General features: G+C 38.4%; 1 protein-coding gene across 4 annotated transcripts in view; it reads right to left on the reverse strand.

Moving 5' to 3' along the window:
• The window catches only part of zfpm2a (zinc finger protein, FOG family member 2a), a 202,840-nt gene that overhangs the window by 85,841 nt on the left and 97,294 nt on the right, over nucleotides 1-19,705 (reverse strand). For all 4 annotated transcript variants that reach the window (XM_067410679.1, XM_067410659.1, XM_067410651.1 and 1 more), the window contains one exon: nucleotides 8,920-9,038. In XM_067410679.1, the coding sequence (XP_067266780.1) occupies nucleotides 8,920-9,038 (119 nt within the window). The remainder of the gene's footprint in view (nucleotides 1-8,919; nucleotides 9,039-19,705) is intronic.

Below are 19,705 nucleotides of genomic sequence, written 5' to 3' on the forward strand. Positions count from 1 at the left end.
AATTGAAAATATCCAAAGATATTTTAAAATGAACAAAGACATTTGCTTTACTGTTTCAACCCCCTCTCTCGTGCTACATTTGGGAGGCACAAAGGTGTTGATAGTGATCAAGGCCTGTAGGCCAAGATGTGCGTACATCGGGGGTCTACAAATGGTCACACCTTTAATACAGTGGGGGGAAGTTTTAATCGTCTGATTGGTCAGTTTGAATGTCTCACATTTGAGTTTCAGTCATATGGTCAAGGAAGGGATAAAAGAAGATTGTAACTGTTGCTCTGGTCTCTTTTCTATGCTCTTCTTCCTTGGACCTCGGGCACTCACTTGCCCTCTCTCTCTCTATCTCTCTATTTCTCTTTCTCTCTCTCAGGTAACTTTTTTCATACATGCTGTGTATGTTCAATGGTATATGATTTTATCATCTCATACATTTATTTTGTAATTATTTTAAGTGTAACCATAATCAGATATTGTCATTAAACCCTTTCTATTACAAATAATGTGCTAACTAGTTTTGATTTAGTAACATTAATGTGCTCCCTATTGCAATACAATATTGTCACACTATAGCAACGCTCTCCCACATATTTTGCTATTATAACTGCGCTTATTTCTGTCGTTGGTATAAGTTGCAGTGGGTGGTAATAGACAAGAAATGTACAGTATTCTAACATCTTACTGAAGAAGTTTCTTTAGTCGCTCGGCAAACCTTACAGCCTGAACCCCTGTAGGAGTTCCACCCTTACAATGTAACATTTCAACTCCTGTCCTCCAACCATCTGTCATATAGAGAACACATTTACACAATCAAATCAATTCCTGATGAATAAAAATGTCCTGCATTATATTTTTCTCTAGTTTTATTCAGAAATATGTCAAATTCATGTTGACATTAAAGGGTGTTCTGTTTGAATTTCTCTCTAATGCTGTCTTCAGGTTGTGTCGGTACAGGGGAGGATCTATAAAATTATTTACAGGATGGCATGAGGAGGGGTGGCAACACCAAAGCAAACACCTATGCATAGTTTTTTTGTGGATTTGTGGCCTGACATACACATATATGTTCATGAATGTGTGAAACAGTTGCATTACCACAAAGTAATCATCTAGATTTAAAACGAATTAAAAATAATAAACAAAATGTCAGTATCCAGGGCACCAAGTCAAGACACTTTATGTATATTAAAAACATCAACAGATTCTAAATGTCACTGAGATTTTATCATTACTACATAGAAAAGACAAGTTGTTTTATTAGTATTACATAGGCTACTTGGATGATATAAATCGCTAGTTTAAAGAGATAGATCACCCAAAAATGAAAATTCTGTCATCATTTACTCACCCTCAAGTTGTTTCAAACCTGTATACATTTCTTTCTTCTGCTGAACACAAAAGAAGATATTTTGAAGAATGTCAGTAACCAAACAACTGATGCACCCCACTGACGTCCACAGTTTTATTTTTATTTATATTATTTTTATTTTTATATATATTATTTTATATAAGTCAATGGGGCTCATCAACTGTTTGGTTACCCATATTCCTCAAACTATCTTCTTTTGCTACATAGGTTTCAGTAACACAATCGTTTGTATTTACTAACATTAGAAAGAAATAACTTACCAAAATATAAAAGCTAGTTAATTAAGATTAGATTCGTACCTTTCTTCTCTGCTATTAGTTTCCGTGATCTTACGGATTTCATTTTATTTTTTCGTCAGATGCCAAAAGGCCTATATCCATGTTGAAAGTGCAGTGGGCGGTCGGAAAATCCGCTCGCCAAACACTACGGAATCCCAGACATAGCCTATCTGGACGGGATTAGATTTCTTAGAGTATCTCTGAGTTAGCCGAGAAGCAGTCATTTTCAGATTCACAAAGAAATGGAAATATAGTCAATTTGTACATGAATTGGGCTGAGCTGTGTGTTTTTGACTCACAAAGAACCGGTTCACAAGAGTCATTTGTTAATGAAGCTGAATACATGCTACCTGCTAGGAAAGACATGTTTTCTTGCCTTTATTTTGTGGTATTTTATATAATTCCGGGGCCACCCCAGTAGCTCCGCCCCTGCATCGGAATGATTGTATTTTGGAAATTAGTGAACATGTCACAACATCATCATAATTACCTGCATGAAACTCTGGATTTTGCATGTTAAAAGACTATTCATCCACCTAGTTTATGACGTGACAGGCTTATGCAGCAAAACTACACTTTCCATCATTCTCTGTCGCACCATGTGATTTTCAAAAGAACTACACACCTAAAGAGCATTACTCTTCAGTTGGTTGCATCAGCACTAAAAGACTGACTTTGCAGGGGAATAAAATCTTTAGCATCTCAAATGAAGTTCTGCCAGCCAAGAAACATGGCAATTTCTGATAACTATATTCTAACTTGAGATTTTTATCATTTTTAGTGGTTCCACACTATTACTATTGCTTATACCAAGGTTTATACATTACCATTCAAAAGTTTCTTTTTTTGTATGTTTTTAAAAGAAGTCTCTTCAAGGCTGCGTTTATTTAATCACAAATACAGTAAAAGCAGTAATATTGTGAAATATTATTACGATCTAATGTGCTTTCTGTTTGAATATATTTTAAAATGTAATTTATTCCTGTGATGTCAAAGCTGAATTTTCAATATCATTACTCCAGTCTTCAGTGTCACATGATCCTTCAGAAATAATTCTGCTCGAGAAACATTTCTTATGATTATCAATGTTGAAAACAGTTGTGCTATTAATTTCTTTGTTGAATCCTTGATACAGTTTTATTTTCAAGATTCTTGAAGAACAGGATTTATGTGAAATTGAAATTTGTAACATTATAAATGTCTTACTGTCACTTTTGAACAACCTAATGTATCCTTGCTGATTAATAGCATTAATTCCAGTAAGAAAATCTTACTGACCCCATACTTTTGAATGGTAGTGTACATTTGAACAAACCCGTTGCCCTAATTCTTAAACTTCATTGTCTAGTTTGTCCTGCATCATTACTTTCTTTCTAAGCAATATTGTGATATTTGTCTATTCACACCGAGTCTTAGATATAGTCTTATATATAGCAAACAGAGACTCAAGTGTGGGCTCTTTTGCACAAGCCAACACACAATTTCTTCATAAAATGTAGTTGTGTGTTGATTTTACATGCCCTGACGCTTTTCCCCCTCAACCTCAGCCATTTCAGCAGTCCAAGACGTCAGCGCTCTCGTGACTGGTTAAAGCCTAGCAAAGTAATTGATGCGTGCAATCACAAATTGGTTCCCCGCCTAAACTTTGGGCCTATTATTTCATTAGATAAATCCACATTCGGCTTGCCAAAATCATTTTTGTGTCCAACAAGGAATTAAAATCCTGTTAAAGCTCACGAGCAGGCGACATTACAAACGGAAGAGATTTTCTCTCTGATAAATATAGCCTCAGATGTAAATAAGATCTATATGAACACAAGGTGCCAAATATGCAGTTGCACAACTTCTCTTGCTTATGAGCAAATAAACCCCACTTGCATTTATAATTAGATGTAAGTGTAAATAATTGGTTATGCATGTGCCAACACGCGGATGATGTTTGTCTGTGTGCGTATGTGCGCGCTCCACTCTCAAGTCCCACTGATTCGTCTTTCCAGCCATGTTGAATCCTCTTTTCTTATCAGAGCAGTGCAGGCCTGCATCAGGCGCTCCTTGCTATGACAGAGGCTACAACAATAGGCATGCGATACTGCTGCTTAGCGCTGCGTTTCGGAGGGGAAACCTGCCACAGGCACAGATTAACAACACACACACACACACACATTCGCTTTCTCTCCCTTTCAAACACACGCACCCACTCCCACAAAATAGATTGCAGCCACCAAAACAAAACATTTTTCCAAAGGCCCGGCTCTTGATTAATGAAGTAATGACAAGAAGAAAAATATAATTTCGGCATGAAAAAAAATCCACTGCCACTTGTTCAAGTTTGGGACGAACAATAAACCTATAGGAGGAGGAAGAGGACAGCAAAGAGGAGGAGATAAAGCCAAATGATGGCTGGAATTATTCCTCCTGCTCATTCGATACACTGGTGCACGCTGAATTACAGCATAAAAACAATTCTGGAGCCCAACAGACACTGGTCACCCTTTGACAGCTGCAAATGAAGACAATAGCATGTCATTTTTGCAGCCGTGGACACTCCACCAATATAAACACAAGCTACATAGACCAAAAGAGGTTGACTGTTAGTTTAATGCTCACACTGGCTCATGAAACCTCCCTGGAGGAATCTGAATTGCTCAGAGGATGCTCTTTCACAGCTCAAGAGAGTCCAGAGTTCTCTTAAATTTGGATGTTTCTCCTAAAATTGAGTAGTTGTATGAGAAATGCTTGAGTTCATATTGAGATCTCTGACTTTAGACAACAGACATCTTGGCAAATCTGAGCACAGTTTGAGATCTCTTCTGAAAGTTCATGGAATCTTTTTCTCAGGAGAAACATCTTAAGCAATAAAAGAATACAATTTCCCATGTTGAATTTCTTTTAATAGCAATTTAGTACATTCTATTTCCTGTCATTACAAAATCTCATTCAACTTCCTGTGGGGTGTGGCCAATTCAATTCATACTGATATATTCATTGATATAATAAAGGGGTCCTTGATTTTGATTTCACGTGTAATGTTACATAAATTGTTTTTACGGACTACAAAAAAGGCTGGTAGGGACTACAACGAGCTTCTTCCTGGGTTGGTGACATCACGAACCCCAAAATGTACATAAACCCTGCCTCCAGGAACATGTAACAAAGGGGGTGAGGCCATGTTGGGTTGCTTTAGAGAAGAGGAATAGTTGTTGTAGTAAAGTGTTGTTGTCATGCCGTATTTTTACACCAGACTCCTTCACAAACGAGGGTCTGGATTTGTACAAAAGATTAACATGACGGCACATGCTAGTCGATGAGTTGAATCAACTCCACAGCAACTACATAAATGTATCCACTAACCATTCAGAAACGTCCAGTTTCATTCTAAAAGTTGTAACTTCTTCCCGAGTCTCTTCATCAGTGTCCGACTCCGGTTTGAACAATGTAAGGCTGAACACTGTTACTGACAATCATCATTTTGGCTGTGTGAGATTCTCCAGCTTTGTTGTTGTTGAGCAACCGAAGCACAAGCTGTTAAAGCTCCGCCTTCTTCTGGAAAGGGGCCGGGAGCAACAGCTCATTTCCATTTAAAGGGATACAAACAAAAACAGTGTGTTTTGGCTTACATCCTGAAACTTCACAGACATATTCTGGGGACACCAGAGACTAATATTACATCTTGTGAAAAGGTGCATAATAGGCCCTCTTTAATTCACATTCATTAAATTAAAAGGAAAAAAATCTTCAATTGCACAATTATACACAACCCTGATATTTACTCAAAATTCAATCAAACACTAAAGCAGAAAATGTCATCCATTGACAAGGCTGTCAGCAAATTAAAACTGACAGAAAAAAGTAGAGGATACGGATCCTGCCTGGTTATCACAGCTTCTTAACAAAGCTTTTTAATTAGAGAAATGTTCATTCATTAGATGGACACGGAACTAAAAACCATACTTAACTAACTGCCATCTTGGAAGGGGCCCGTAAATCTGTAGTTCATTATTAGGCTGTTTCCAAATCAATTATTAACACTTAAAATGGACAGCGGGCTGTGAGCACCACAGAGCTATAGGCCACAGTCCGGGTTGAGTCCAGGCCCAGTAATTACCGTGATGAAGACACCTGCTACTCAATAGCTTCGACCCAGACCGGCCGCCCGGCCCCCAGATGGCAGACATTTATGTCTGAGTGTCATTATTAATTTGTGTTAATTTGGTGGGGGTGGATGGGCTCGTCGCTCACCTGCACAGGGGCTGCTGGGTAATTGAGCTCTAATGGCCTGATTGATCGGCAGGAGAGGAGAGAGCTCGGGCGACTATCACTCAGGCACAGAGAGGAAGCGCTCTGTAGACACAGCAGTTCAAACATCCATCGGACACTGACACCACAATATATCTTAAATCAATTTGCAAGTCATTTTGGGCACATTTCAAGGAACAACTCTGTTAAAGCACCCTGTCTTGCAATTTTATTCACATCTTCAATCATTTCAATACCTTATTATTTATGACCTGGTGTATGAAATATGATAGAAAAACAGTGTCCACTTTTACACTAGGTATGATTCCCTGTTCAAATAGCTTTTGGAGATCCGCTCCAGAGTGTTAAATCAATAACTGCGATCATAGTGAGAGGCGACTCACTGAGTCGTGAATCATTTGGGTGAATCGTTTGAATGGAACGAAGATGGATGCCATCCAGACTGGGGCATCTGAGGAGTTTCATGTGTAGAGACTGCAGAGCGTGGCATCGTAAACCCTCTGGTCTCCGCTGACTTCTCCGTACATCAGATGTGCCCTTTGCACAGATAAGCCCTCATCATGTGACCCTATCTCTGCCCCGCAGATGCCAAGATCTTCTGACTGCACTCTCTCACCAGAAGGGCTACATCATTCAGTTCTAGATGCTGTCCCACTTCACCATATACAAGGGCGGACACACAAGGTTTTCTATTCACTTTCATTCATGCACATGTAAACACTAGAGTTTTTGGGTTTTCTTCAAGCTAAAGAAAGTTAGATTTAAAAATATGTTAGGCTGCTGTAATGCACGGATCCAATAAATTGATACACATCTGCTTATCAACTGTTTATGTCCACTTAAAGGGCTAGTCAACACAAACATGAAAATTCTGTCATCATTTACTTACTCTTGTATTGTTCCAAACCTGTATGACTTTCTTTCTTTCTTCTGTGAAACACAAAAGAAAATATTCTGAAGAATGTTGGTAACTAAACAGATTCGGTTCCCCATTGACTTCCATCGTATAGACAAAAAATCCAATGCAAGTCAATGGGAACCAAAACAAATGTTTGTTACATCATTCTTCATTTTTGGGTGGACTAACCTTTTAAGACATAACTGACTGTGTTTATGTGAACACTCCTCAAGATGGACATTTTGACATAATTTCTGTGCATTTGACTGTTTGAGCTCAATAACCAGCAAAATGGAACTGAATTCTGGATCGAATACTGTCTGAGAAAAGTGGTTTTCTGTGTGCGCAATGACCAGATTGAGTTCTTATTGATAACTTATTTAACATCAAGCATGTTATGCACTTCATTTTCTCATTCATGTATGTTTCTTTATCGCTTTAACATGTCAGTAACTTTAGCAGTCCTGTGCTGCATGAAAATATTTATACAATATAGCAAAATCTCTATAGATACACACTTTATATCATCACCACGATTTATCGGCATACCACACAATCCTACTTTTGACCAACTGACCTTAGAAAAGATTTTTCTAATAATATTTTTTTAGAAGTGACTGAACATTCAATTGTAATATATTACATGAAGAACACATTAAAAGCTCTGATGAGTGTCCCATCAGATGCTCTGAACCAATGCTGACCCACCTCAACATGCTGAATACATTCAGTCTACTAACATTCGACATTTGAGACATCACTCTTGAATTTAGGCAGTTGCATTCAAATCCATAAACCAGCAGGCAAAAAGACACCACATTGGGTTCAGTCCACATCATATATCATAAATCATCAAGTTCTGTCATTCCCAGATCAGGCACTAAAGAGGGTAGCACAGGTCCTACCACAGTGAATTGGAAATTTAACAGTATTTAACCACCTCAAAGGGTCAACATCTATGAAGATGGAGCTTTATTTCTAAAGACATCACACTTCATTTCAACTTCAAGAGCTTTCATACTCTTCTCTGATATTACATGTTTTAAGCTGCAGAACGTCACACAATGTTGGGTTTTCTTAAATCACTGCTGACAATGTTTTTCTCTATGCTTTTAAGCAATAGTTCACAAAAATATATTTTTTTTTCTTTCCTGTTTCACTGTAAAAATAGAGGTTCAAAATTACTTAAAAGTGGGTAAATTATGATTAATTGTCAATTTTGTGTGCGTTATTCCTTTAAAATATATTAGGCAATACTTTATTAAATTTAAGCAAAAAGATATTTTAATTTGTGTGCGCTTTCTAGGGGTGGTACAGAGGAAAATCAACTCAAAAGCATGAGGGGAAAAAAAAAGATTTAATAAAGTTATAAGTTATGTGTTAGTGTAATCCCCTAGAACGGAGTCTCAAAGTCCGAACTCCTCACGGACTTTTCCTTACGTTTTAACAGGATAAATATGAGATTCGTTACAAATTTTAATAACTATTGCTTAATTAATCCACATTCAAAATGGAATGTTAAATCCTAAAGGATTCCTCTTTCCGCCTGTCTAGTTAGGTCAACACTTTCTTCTTTTCTGTTCTTTCTTTAACAGATGAAGGAACGTAGCGACAACTTGGGCCAAACTGGAAGAATCAAATCCAGTCAAATCAAATCTAGTAGATATTATATCAACCAAGAGTTTAGTAATAAAATACGCACATGAAATGGTTAAAAGCACAAAGGAGGTAATTTTGAGGTTAGTTTGATGCTAGAATGTTCACGTAGCACTGGGTTATGATCTATATGTAACACAATTAACATCTGTTTATGTCCAGTAATCTTTCTCGTATGTCAATATGCAAATGAAGGACTTCAAGGAAAATAAGCTTCACCCTTAATAACAAACAGCTTCATGGACTGATTTACAAATACAGAGACTCTGTTAAAGGTGAAGTGTGTGCTTTTTGCGCTAGCAGACAATACATTTTTTAAAAACAAGTAACTTTCCCAAACCAATGCCACTGGTTCAACCAATGGTAGCTCAAATAAGCAGATCTTTCGGTTTTAACAAAGCATTTAATTTAATTTGGTGCATCCTTCACCTTTACGCCTCGTCAATGTTTAACTTGAGATAACGTACCTGAGCCTCTGTGTTTAGCTCAATTTTTCCCTCGAAAGGCCCCCATGTGGTTCCTACAGGAAGCTGCTGTCGGCTGTGAATCCGACGTTCTCCGTCTTTGTTGAACAGGTCCAGTTCTCCTATGTGACACAACAGGCCAGTCAATCAGTTTCACACAGTAAACGCTTCAAGTTGATCATAAATACATGTAGAATGAGTAAACAACTCAACATTTTTTATGCCTTTATTATTGGCGATGAGACTAAGCTGTGAGAAATGCATTCAATTAATATTAAATGAGATTTAAGTGAGGGAATGGGACAGAAATAGAAACCAAGTGACTGACAAAATGTCACTACTTGTGGTTGGTTAGGACAAAAATTATGACATGCAAGCAAGCAAGCAAGCAAACAAGGAAGCAAGGAAGCAAGGAAGGAAGGAAGGAAGGAAGGATAGATAGATAGATAGATAGATAGATAGATAGATAGATAGATAGATAGATAGATAGATAGATAGATAGATAGATAGATAGATAGATAGATAGATAGATAGATAGATAGATAGATAGATAGATTAAAGGGTTAGTTAGTTCGAAAATTCTGTCATTAATTACACACCCTCATGTCGTTCCAAACCGGTAAGACATTTGTTCGGAACACAAATTAAGATATTAAGAGAGCTCTCTGACACCTCCATAGACAGCAATTTAATTACCACTTTCAAAGCCCAGAAAGGTAGTAAAAGACATCATTAAAATAGTTCATGTGACCACAGCGGTTCAACCTTAATTTTACGAAGCGTCGAGAATACATTTTGTGCGCAAAAAATTACTTTATTCAACAATTTCTTCTCTTCCCTGTCATTCTCCTGCATTGTTGATGTTGTACACACAGTGCAGTGCTTTCTGGTTCTACGTCAGAACACCGGATCATTATTTGCCGGCTCCTGCGTCAGCATCACATGCAGGTGTCGTGGTGTTCACACGAACAGCGTCAGCCAACACTAAGTCCGCATTCTGATGTTGAACCTGGAACCGCTGCACTGTGTGTACATCGTCAACAACCTAGGAGTCTGACAGGGAAGAGAAGAAATTGTCATTTTTGTGCACAAAAAGTATTCTTCATAAAATTAAGGTTGAACCACTGTAGTCACATGGACTATTTTAACAATGTCTTTACTACCTTTCTGGGCCTTAAAAGTGGTAATTAAATGGCTGTCTATGGAGAGGTCAGATAGCTCTCAGATTTCATCAAAACTATCTTAATTTGTGTTCCGAAGATGAACGAAGGTCTTACGGGTGAGGAACAACATGAGGGTGCATAATTAATTACAGAATTTTAATTTTTGGGTGAACTAACACTTTAATACAGAATTAAATGCATATGCGATCACAGATTCATTGCTAGAAGTCTCTGTTTTATATATATTAAAAAAAAAAATTATTTGAGCATCATAATGTGTTTTCCTGCCTCCTCCAGCAAGAGACTGTAGTATTTGATACAGACTCCAGCACCTGTTCTCAGAGCTGATGGCGATCAGATGGAGCGTATCAAACTGCTGGGATGCTAACTCCTCTTGAAAGAGCGTCTTTCGCTCTCTGATAAAACCTCGCTGAGATGTTACAGGCTTACCGACTGGCAGCGTGGGCTCTATTTCTGTTTTTCCAGGAAGGGGGCCGGGGCCTCTTGTTAGTGCCGTGCTGAGCTCGGAGTTAATTAACCGTGTCACGGGATAGCACAGCTAGCCCTGCGAGTTCCCCGAGCGCTGCTATCTAATCAGTTAGATTTTGTGTGCTTTTTTAGGACAGTGATTAATCAAACAGTTATTATAATAGACTGCCTGGTCATGACTCTCATCTCTCGAGGGCTAGGGGGCTCTTGTCACGAGGATCTCAAGAGCAGACTTCCGGCTGGTTTTCATGGCAATGTTGAGAGCTTTTTGGGGCCGACCTGCGACGGAGGGAGATTTATCCCTCTGAGCTTGAGTGCTATCTGCTTTATCTTACTGCGAGCATCCTGTTCGGCTGTGTCACAACACTCATAACAACAGTAGAGCGCTTTACAGTCAGACGGTGACTGAGAATCGGTACCACACTGAACATATTTGCATCAACTGTTCGCAAAGATAAAATCTCTCATAAAATTAAAAAAAAAATTAAAATTCACAAATGAGACAAAATGTATAGCATAGCACACACTCTTAAAAATAAAAGCTCTTTATTGGCACTGACGGTTCTATGAAGAACCTTTAACATTCATGAAACATTTTCAATATAGAAAAGGTTCTTTATAGTGGAAAAAAGCTTCTTTAGATTATTAAAATGTTCTTCACACTAAGAAATAATGGATCTTTTAAGAACTGTTCACTGAAAGGTTCTTTGGGGAACCAAAAATGGTTCTTCTATTACATCACTTAAAAAAATCTCTGACTTTTGGATTGCAGACTTTGGTAACTTTGGGAAATTGGAGTCTCACAGTTTGAGACATTGATGAGATATCTTCCGAAACTCTTAGAAGAAACATCTGAGAAACAGTATACTTTAGCATTTGTTCTCATATCTAGGAACAGAGACATTAAAGAGACATCATTTGTGATTCTGATTGCAGTCAGAAATTGTCTGCAACACTCGCTCACAACAAAGTTGTTTCTGTAGTGCAGCATTTTTCGTGACCTCTGCTAAATAAAATCCTGTTGGTAGATGATCTTCAGCATGGTCTTTGTTGGCTGAAAGCAGGACAGTGCTGACTGAACTTTAAAATGACCTATTCAGCTGTGTTTCTCACTGCAGATATCAGCTGTGTATCTTTGACATACTAACACGCTAGTCTGCTTGTATGGAAATTCCCCTGCGACTGAAGAAACATCACAGTACATCCTAGACATCTGCTAAATATCACAACAATGCACGACAGACACCAGTAAGCACAAATGAGAATTAAATAAGTAGCATAAAATAATGAAGCATTTTGGAAATGTATTATGGTAAATTAATATTATGGTTTGTACTAGAATGATCTTTGACAGAAAAAAAATATATTTTAAAGGGGACCTACAAGCCTTTTACAAGATGTAAAATAAGTCTCTGATGTCCCCAGAGTGTGTATGTGAAGTTTTAGCTCAAAATACCCCACAGATAACTTTTTATGGCATGTTAAAATTGCCACTTTTGGGGGGTGATCAAAACCGTGCTGTTTCAGTGTGTGCCCTTTAAATGCAAATGAGCTGCTGTGCTCAGCCTAAAAGGGCGGAGCTTCGAGAGCTGATTCTCCAGTGTCAAGAGTCAGTCAGTATGCACTATAATGTCAGAAACTGCGAATATATGCTGCATGGAGATAGAACAGGTATAGTTTAATTTAAATATGGCACGTGTGCATTAAAATATTATCCATAAACTCTCTCTCTCTCATTTGCATTATCATCAACATACATAGTGAAGTACACAGAAACACTCGTTACAAACAGTAAACAAATATATATAGACCTTATGCCTTTTCGGGCGTTGCTAAATAAACTGGTAAACTTTATATCCGTAAATCAACTCCGATGAACTGTAATAAAGTGCTCTCACCTTCATTACTGCAGTATCCAGTATCAATCTGGAGACTGTAAGCTGGATCACAAACAGTTTGTTCCGATCCATCCTTGAGTAACATATTTTTAGCACAACATCTGTTTTGTATTGTCCCTTTGTATTTACATTTGTTCACAAAGCAGTCCGGTGTGAAATGATTCACGCAGACATAAACGAATTTCGGTAGAGTTGAGGGAGCATTTTCTTAGAAAACAAAATTAATTCTCCTCGTCTTCAGTGGCTCAGATTTTGGGAGTAACTGGAGAGAGCTATGTGGATTAATCCACCAGCTACAGAACACCTAAAATGCTTGGGAGACATTCTCGTCAATGCAGCAATGGCGGACTGTGTAAACTCACCGTGAACTCGCTCAGGGCGGTTCTATGTTAAAACGGCAGTATATGTCAACATTCGTGGGCGGGGCCTGTGGCTAATGTGATGTCACATTGCCAGGAACCTGCAAATAGCTTGTTCAGAAACACTGCTTATGATTTATGGGGATTAAAAAAAAAGGAGTGGTTGAATTTTTTATTATTATAGGGTGGTTGTGTACACATACTGCCAGCACACATTTATATCCAAACACCATGCAAAAGTGAATTTTGCATAATAGGTCCCCTTTAAGGCTACAATTCTGCAAGTTTACATACCCCTTGCAGAATAAGCAAGATGACAATAATGTATAGTACAATATAGTTATAGTAACAATGTATAGTATAAATATATAGCAAAAAACATTATAATGTACAGTATGAAAAATCTATATCCACTGTAGGATTTGCAAAAGTTTATATTTTTAAATATGAATTTTTAAAGATTAATTTTAAATGAGTACTAGATGACGACAAATGTAATCTAAATGTAAAAATAGGGAAAAAAAAGCATTGCGTACCAATATATTATGCTTCCATTGTCTTTATATAAATATATATATATATATATATATATATATATATATATTATATATATATATACAGTACAGTCCAAAAGTTTGGAACCACTAAGATTTTAATGTTTTTAAAAGAAGTTTCGTCTGCTCACCAAGGGTACATTTATTTAATTAAAAATACAGTAAAAAACAGTAATATTGTGAAATATTATTACAATTTAAAATAACTGTGTACTATTTGAATATATTTCACAAAGTAATTTATTCCTGTGATGCAAAGCTGAATTTTCAGCATCGTTACTCCAGTCTTCAGTGTCACATGATCCTTCAGAAATCATTCTAATATGCTGATCTGCTGCTCAAGAAACATTTAATGTGTACAATTGTACAAAATATTTGTGTACAATATTTTTTTCCCATTTATAACATTATAAATGTCTTTACTGTCACTTTTGATTGATTTAATGCATCCTTGCTGAATAAAAGTATTCATTTCTTTAATTTCTTTTCAAAAAAAAAAATAAAAAAATTCTTACTGACCCCAAACTTTTGAACGGTAGTGTATAATGCTACAGAAGCTTTGTATTTCAGATAAATGCTGTTCTTTTGAACTTTCTATTCATCAAGGAATCCTGAAAAAAAGTACATAACTGTTTTCAACATTGAAAATAATCATAAATGTTTATTGAGCAGCAAATCAGCATATTAGAATGATTTGTGAAGGATCATGTGACACTGAAGACTGGAGTAATGATGCTGAAAATTCAGCTTTGCATCACAATAAATTACTTTGTCAAATATATTTAAATAGTACACAGTTATTTTAAATTGTAATAATATTTCACAATATTACTGTTTTTTACTGTATTTTTAATTAAATAAATGTAGCCTTGGTGAGCAGACGAAACGTCTTTTAAAAACATTACAAATCTTAGTGGTTCCAAACTTTTGGACTGTACTGTATATATAAATTGTTTAGGTTCTTTAACTCTTTCCGCTATTGACGGAATTTTCCGTCATTTATGACACAGCGATTCCCTGCCATTGACATAATTTATCGCCATTTATGACACAACGTGTCCCAGCCATTGATGGAATTTTCCGGCAATCCATGTTTTCACTGTTATATGTTAGTGGGCACTATGAATCATCTTCTGAAAGACTACAGAATCTCCGAGCGAAGGAGGAGCAGAAACAAGCGATAAAAGCATAACTTACGCACATGTAAGCTAACGCGATCATCAAACATTCAACATATAGACAGTGCCTAACGTTACAAAATAAAATGTCAAACTCACAAAGTGGTACAGGACTGCACAAGCTTTGAGGGTGTTGATTGACCCGATCTACTCCATGTTTTGATCATCGACCATGATAAATTAATATGGCAATCATTCGGTATTATGGTAAATATCAAAACAACATGGTATTACTGGACAACTTTTTATAAGAGTATGAAACTGCTTGTGAAACCATACGTTCAAAGAATTACTTTCCTTATTTCCTGCAACGCGTGATGCTCCAGTGCTAATGCCTTCATTCCATGTTATGGAATTCAGCAGAGATAGTGGTAGAATTTAGGAGGCGGGGGGTCTCTCTGAAGCCTGTCGCGTTCCTGCCAGCCTGTTGGAAGGTGGGGAACCTCATTAAAGGGAAATAATTAAGCGTTGGAGCGCAGCTGGTCCACATCACAGGCAGGCTAAATCTATGCTAGCCCACCACTGCTTGATGTGCTCTGTTCCTACTCTGATAAGACCTTGTGACCTTTCACCATGATCGCACAAGTTTCTCTTTAGCCCGCCCTGACACTTTTGCTGAAGTCCTCTGCGCATCCCATGCTGGGGTGAATGAGGAAGGCGTGCTGCATGAGGGTATCTGAAGTTCGAACGCTGGTAAGTATGAACATGCCAGTCGTCCGCGGAGTTTTCCAAGCCACGTTTCAAACCTCACGTCCCAGCTGGCTCGTCCCAGCTGTTACGAGAGGCAAGAGGACGACATACGGCTCTGGGTGCATAATGAGCCAGCCTGCCACCGTCGCCATGTTTGCCACAAGCGTTTAGATGTTGACTCGCCATAGATTACGAGATCAAGATGTACAGTTGCAGATTATCCCCTCGGATCTGGCACAAATGGCCATGAATGCTGGCTGTGCTGCTCGATTACTGACATGCATGTACTTTTTATCTAGATTTTCCATGAGTCAAACATATAATGATAAACAATCAGTGTTTTATCAATAACAAATGTGTTTGAGATGTGTCACCAAATTTAGAGTTTAGAGCCTGACATACACAATGAAGGACAGTGGCTCATTGTATGGCTAATGAAAACTATTAAGAATCAGTTCATGGAATATAGTTTATATTTCATTAGTTGCCATTAGGGCTGCACAACGATTAATGCAACTAATCGTTGTGCAGCCCTAGTTGCCATATATTTCAGATTTTATTTTATTATTATTTTGTTTTATTTTAGATACAGTGCCAATGCAAAATTAGAACCAAAATTTTTCAAAAAGCATAAAAAAATGCAAACAAAAACATTCTGTCAGGACCACTATCCTCAAATATGATTGATAATTGCATAGGGTTTGTATTGGCGGTATGGTTCTGTTCTGGGCAAGAACTCCCTGCGCATCCATGCAGCCTAGCATGGATAAGAGCAGGGAGAGCAGCAATAACCCCCCTAGGGTAAACAGAACAGAACCAATATATGCAGATATAATTAATGTCAATAATTTAATATGTACACATATTTCAAGAATTTGTTTGATTCAGGGGAATCATAAGACCAATCCTGACTGAAGAGAGTAGGAGCTGGGGATGGAAGAGGGTAATTAGCTCCTGAGAATGCAATAGCTGCTGATAATACTGAAGAGCGTATATATGGATGCTGTGATAGGCGTCGTATTCTATAGGTAGGCGTAAGTCACCTGGGAGTCAGCTGATGCGAGCTTGACTGACGTGACCTGCCAGAACTGACGCTAACACTGGATTTAAATTCAACAGGAAAATTCAGTATTTTATGGTTGTTTACTATGCTAACTTTACTAGTCCAGATTGGTGAATGTCATTTTACCAAGTAGAACATGTTCTTGGATCAACATTATTGGTTTAATCTGATCAACCAATCAGATTTATGGAATAGATTTACAGATAATTTCCAGTTTAGGCTTAAAACAAGGGTTAGGTGCTTCTACACCATTCTTATTCACCTATCATTTCCCTCTGACTTAGGGATAAGTTATGAGTAGGGTTAGGTTTAGATATAGGGATAGGGTTTGGACTATGTTATTGGACAGGAATGTTCTTCCTGGATCAACAAAAGATGCTGATCCAGGAACATGTCTTACTTGGCAAAATCACCAAATAAGATTATGTAGTTACTATGACAAAAAGGGTCAGGAAATACTAAACGTTTTTAAATTAGCATATTATTGAAAACAATGCTGTCAAACATTTTGAAAATTAAGTATAAAATATTTAGGTATAATTAATTGAATTGATTTTACAGTCCCTTATTATGTAAAGTAACGAGAAGGCCAAGTATGGTAACCCATACTCAGAATTTGTCCTCTGCATTTAACCCATCCAAGTTAGTCCACACATACCCCTTTTCCACCAAGGCAGTTTGAGTGCTGGTTCGGAGCCAGAGCCTAGTTTCAAATCAGTTCTTTGTCTTTCGACAAACAAAGCACCAGCTCCGAACCAGAAAAAGTGGTTCGTAAGTAACACCAAAACATTGCTGGGCTAGAAGTAAGAAGCGCTTGCGTCAGGGGCTGGGGGCGGGGTTACCGTGACCAACAAGAAACTTGTGACTGCCATTTTTTAATTAGCAGCTAATAGAGCTAACAGCAGCTCGATCATAATCTCCGTTTATATACAAATTACGGCGAGCCGTGTTTGGATGCTGATGTAGGATGCATCGGAGCAGCGCGGACCGATTCGGAGGGTGCCGCGGGTCCGCGGGAGCATTTGTAGAGCATATGACACCTTGTACTTTTGGATCGTTCTCGCAGAGCTTTGATGTCATGCGCCTATCGCTTTGCGAGAAGCCGATGCATCTCAAACGAGCCTAATGTATTTGTGTTTGGTGCTGCGGCGCTAGCTTTGCTGTGAAATATGAGACGTATACAGTGACGCAAGACCTGGCTCTGTGGTGGCTTTCTAGCCTGTAGAAAGGCAAAGTGGTTCTTAGAAGGATCGTCAGTTGAACCAACTCCGAACTGGCACTAGCACTAGCTCTGAACTAGCACCTGGTTCGTGCTGCTGGAAAGGGGGTAACACATAAGGAGTAGTGAGTAGTGAACACACACACTGCAAACTGTGGACACCCATCCAGAGCAGTGGCCAGCCATTTTTCTGAAGCGCCAGAGGAGTGATTGGGGGTTAGGTGCCTTGCTCAAGGGCACCACAGTCATGAGCCATTACGGGTGGAAGAGAGCGCTGTTCATTAACTACCCCACCTACATATTCCTGTCACCAACTTAACCTGCTAAACAACAAGTTTAGTCAGGCTGGGAGACCAGCTAGACCCGTTTAAACCAGCTAAGACCATTAAACCAGCTGTTTCTTCAGAAGGGTTTAGCCTTGTTTTTCCCTGTGGTCTGCGGTCATAACCAGAACAAACTGCAGCTCATTTTAGGGTTACAACCCATTAGGTGAGTATCACTGAAACAGAAATTGCAAGATCAGTTTAGTAGTGGTAATGAAGCGTCCCCAGGCAGAGCTCACGGGTCGAAACACCCAAAAGCTCTCTCATCAACCAGGCCTGAAATGCCACCATCTTGGCACGGAGGAGCTGTTGATATGAGTGAAGAGAACTCCATCCCCCCGTCCCTCCACTCCTCCCTAGATAAGATCATCTGTCGTTCTTCTCCGGGGTCCGCTCCCCCTCACCACAGATCCCTGGCAGAACCATGAATGTCCCTTTTGTGTGCACAGATCTTTCTCTGATAGCCTCAAAAAGATGCTGCACGCGGCAACTGTTTGTTTCCCCCTGTGACGGAGGGAAGATGGGGGATTGGGGTGGGGGCATCAAGTCTCCAACCTTTAAAATACAAATAAAAACTAAACAAGAAAATAAGTTTTTAGGAACCAACTAAGACAAAACTACAATTTCACAGCACAGAAAGAGAAAGAAACTAGGTACTTTTACAAACACAGACCAACCAAACAAATACATTTGTGAAAAGATGTTTCCCTGTAGTCAATAACTGTATCCCTTAAAACTAATCTTTGATCACCGAAATAACATATTTAAAGCTTTTTCCTGTGAAAATAATGTATTCATGCCTTAAAATAGCTTGCATGTAACTCGCTTCATTTAGTATATGAGGAACCATGAATATGCAAATTAGTCTCCGCCCCCACTCACTCGCCGAAGCTCAGAATACCTGATCCACTTGGTCAAGTTTACTGTAATTGGTTTAATTCAGCCACATATGTTTGAACCAGAAACTGATTCAAAGGAAGAGGAAGAGTAAATTATACAGGCTCATCTACAATTCAGTTTATCAGAATGGTAACATCTCTACAACACTGGACACATAACGGTAATTGATATTATTAGCCTTTTGCTTGACTACGTTACCAAACAACTTATAATGTGTTGCTAATGTTACACAATCGATAAAGACCTGAGGTATACGTTAAAGGTTTAAAAACATACAACAATGCCACTAGTGATGAATAAATTACACAAATCACCTTTAAAAGTATTTTACCCAAAATTTCTTTTTTTAATAGTCATCTTTAAACACTTGCACTTCAGAAATTATCTGGATCAGATCAAAATGGATGCTTTAAAAAGAAGGTCACATGAATTTGTCGAATTGTCGTGTTCGAAGGTACAGATGCCCATCAGCCATGTGTGACAAAACAGGAGTCACATATCAAGATCTACAGCAGCTTATGAACCAAATGAACATACTGTGAGGGGCATGTGTAGAGAAATGGAGAGCTCAGTATCACTCCACAAAAGGTGCAGGAGCTCTGAAGGAGATATGTGATCTGAAATTTTACAGCTGAAGGAGAAATGTCAGAGCGCTTCGATAAGAGAGCGATGAACTTTCCTCCACCCCCCTCCAACCCCCCATTATCAGCTAGAAGAGAAGCAAATGCATCATTTTTATCCCACGGCTTTACCATTATCTCTTCGGCAGACACTTGTTTTAAAACACACGAGGACCTTTTTACCTTGCTCGCTCTCTCTCGCACACACACACACACACACACACACACACACACACACACACACACACACACACACACACACACACACACACACACACACACACACACACACACACACCACACACTCTCTCTTAATAAACTAACCTCTTACTA

The sequence above is a fragment of the Chanodichthys erythropterus genome, chromosome 2 (genome assembly GCF_024489055.1).
Source record: "Chanodichthys erythropterus isolate Z2021 chromosome 2, ASM2448905v1, whole genome shotgun sequence".
NCBI lineage: Eukaryota > Metazoa > Chordata > Actinopteri > Cypriniformes > Xenocyprididae > Chanodichthys > Chanodichthys erythropterus.